This window comes from Thamnophis elegans, chromosome Z, assembly GCF_009769535.1.
Source record: "Thamnophis elegans isolate rThaEle1 chromosome Z, rThaEle1.pri, whole genome shotgun sequence".
Taxonomy (NCBI): Eukaryota; Metazoa; Chordata; class Lepidosauria; order Squamata; family Colubridae; genus Thamnophis; species Thamnophis elegans.
This window is the reverse complement of record NC_045558.1, coordinates 141,394,935-141,397,702: the sequence shown is the minus strand read 5'-3', so window position 1 is coordinate 141,397,702 and position 2,768 is coordinate 141,394,935. Positions and strand designations below refer to the sequence as shown.

General features: G+C 40.6%; 1 protein-coding gene across 1 annotated transcript in view; it reads right to left on the bottom strand.

Moving 5' to 3' along the window:
- Positions 1–2,150, bottom strand: part of CPNE6 (copine 6) — a gene marked incomplete at its 3' end in the record, with an annotated part of 14,613 nt that extends 12,463 nt beyond the window's left edge. The window contains exon 1 of the mRNA XM_032236626.1: positions 1,998–2,150. Within this exon, the coding sequence (XP_032092517.1) occupies positions 1,998–2,150 (153 nt within the window). The remainder of the gene's footprint in view (positions 1–1,997) is intronic.
- Between the last annotated feature and the right edge of the window lie 618 nt (positions 2,151–2,768).

Genomic DNA, 2,768 nt, shown 5'->3' with positions numbered 1-2,768 from the left:
TGACGTCAGCTACGCGGCTTCGTCGAGCGCGGTTTAGTCGAATGGGGTTTTGTGGTGGAACCGTTTTAGAGGAGCGGTAAATAAAAGGGTTTTAATAATATAATATTAATATTATTAATAAAATATAATAAAACATAAATGCATAGATGGCTCAGGGGCTAAGACGCTGAGCTTGTCGATCAGAAAAGTCAGCCGTTCGGCGGTTCGAATCCCTAGCGCCGTGTAACAGAGGGAGCTCCCGTTACTCGTCCCAGCTTCTGCCAACCTAGCCGTTCGACAGCACGTAAAAAATGTGAGTAGAAAAATGGGCGCCACCTTTGGTGGGTAGGGAACAGCGTTCTGTGCGCCTTCGAAGGCGTTGAGTCATGCCGGCCACATGACCACGGAGACGTCTTTGGACAGCGCTGACTCTTTGGCTTTGAAAGGGAGATGAGCACCGCCCCCTAGAGTCAAGAACAACTAGCACATATGTGCGAGGGGAACCTTTACCTTTACTTTAAATCAAAGCAAAATTTATTTTCCTTAGCTGTCCTTCAAACATCGCTACTCTCGACTTACGGCCACGCCATTGAGCCCCACATTTCTGCCACTGAGTAAGAAGATTTTAAGTGCGTTTTGCCCCGTTTTACGAGCTTTTCTTTCCACAGTAGTGAAGTGAATCACTGCTGTTGTTAAGTGAGTCACATGGTTGTTAAGTGAATCGGGCTTCCCCGTTGACTTTTGCTCGTCCAACGGGCACCAAAGGGGAATCACGAATTCCTCCTCAGGATGCTGCAACTGTCATAAATACGAGTCAGCACCCGATCCTCTGAATTTTATTTTATTTTATTTTATTATTTTTTATTATTTTTTATTATTATTTATTATTTTTTGTTATTTTGTTATTCTGTTTGTTATTTTGTTATTTTGTTATTTTGTTATTTTGTTATTTTGTTATTTTGTTATTTTGTTATTTTGTTATTTTGTTATTTTGTTATTTTGTTATTTTGTTATTTTGTTATTTTGTTATTTTGTTATTTTGATATTATTTTATTATTTTAATATTTTAATATTTTACTATTTTACTATCTTACTATTAATTTACTATTTTACTATCTTACTATTAATTTACTATTTTACTATCTTACTATTAATTTACTATTTTATTATTTTATTATTTTACTATTTTACTATTATTTTACTATTATTTTACTATTATTTTGCTATTTTACTATTATTTTACTATTATTTTACTATTTTACTATTTTACTATTTTACTATTTTACTACTTTACTACTATTTTACTATTTTACTACTATTTTACTATTATTGTCCTGTTGCTTTAAGGTGCTGGAAAATGGAGGAAGTTTTTTTCTTTTTTTTCTTTTCCCCCCCTTTTTTCTTTTTTCTTTTGGTTCTGCATTTTTTTTGTTCTGCATGGCAGAACACAAGAATGCAGTCAGAAAAAAAGAAAAAAACTTCCTCCCTTTTCCAGCACCTTAAAGCAACAGGACATGAAATTGATTTTGAAGGAACCAGGTTAATCTCCAAAACAGAACACTTCAACCAGAACAAAATTCTGGAAGCCATCAAAATAGAGAAACACCCCCACAACATGAATAAACGTGATGATACCTCCCACCTACCAGACATCTGGAAACTAGCCCTAGTCAACAAACGAATCCCACCCACCACTCAGGTTGTTACAACACAAAAGAACAACGGACACACAGCCAGCACCTCAGCCACACAGGATGATATGAAACAGCCGATCAATCTACAAACATCAACTCCATCTACCAGTCAGGATGCAACTACACAGCCAATCAATCCACTTACAGCAACAAAGCCAGCACTCCACACACCCCTACCAAGATTTATAGAAAGACAACAGCTCCGACCACACCTTACAGGCACAAGCACGAAGCCGAAAACACCAGCCTGAAGATGGCGAGTGGGACCTTGCCGAAACGTTGCCAAGACATTCTCAATCATATATATATAAAAAAGCTGTGTACCTCGTTCCACTGTCCATCGCTGAGCAGCTGGATAACCAGACACGGATCAGGTTTAACGTGGGCTTCTCTCGCTGGCAGGCTCCAGCAGGAGACTCGCAGTTCGACCCGGGACGCCCCCAAAGCCACCGGCTGGGAATCGGCCCCTTCCGACATGACGGAAACTAAAAGGAGAGAAGGAGGAAAAAAAATAGGAGAAAAAGAGATGGAGAGACGAGGGAGGTGGAAGATCTCCTCACGGGGAAGACGGAAGAGCAAAGAGAAGGGAAGAGGCCCGCTGGCTGTGGATGATGGGCAGTGTGATCCTGCAGGTTTAGAAGAGGCCTGCTTGGGAACAATTAAGAAAATCCACCTGTTTTAAGATGGCTGGCTGGGAGATTTTGGAAGTTGAAATCCAACCATAGTTTCACTGCACTAAAGGGAAAGCGAAGTGCTTAATTGCTGATTGGGAATATTTCCTTCACTCCTTCCTTCCCTTGCTCCCTCCCCCTCTTTCTTCCCTCCCTCCCTCCCACCTCCCTCCTTTCTTCCTTTGTTCCTTCCTTCCTTCTTTCCTCCCTCCATCCTCCCTGTCCTCCCTCCTTCCCTCCTTCCTTTGTTCCTTCCTTCCTTCTTTCCTTTCCTTCCTGCCATATTCTCATTGAGGGGATTTGAGCACTGAAATGCAGAGGCCAGAAAGAGGAAGGGGGAGGGAAGGAACGGAAAGAGGGAGGGAGAAAAGAAGGAAAAAGAAAGGAAGAAAAGAGGAACAATAGAAGAAGAAAGAAAAGAAGA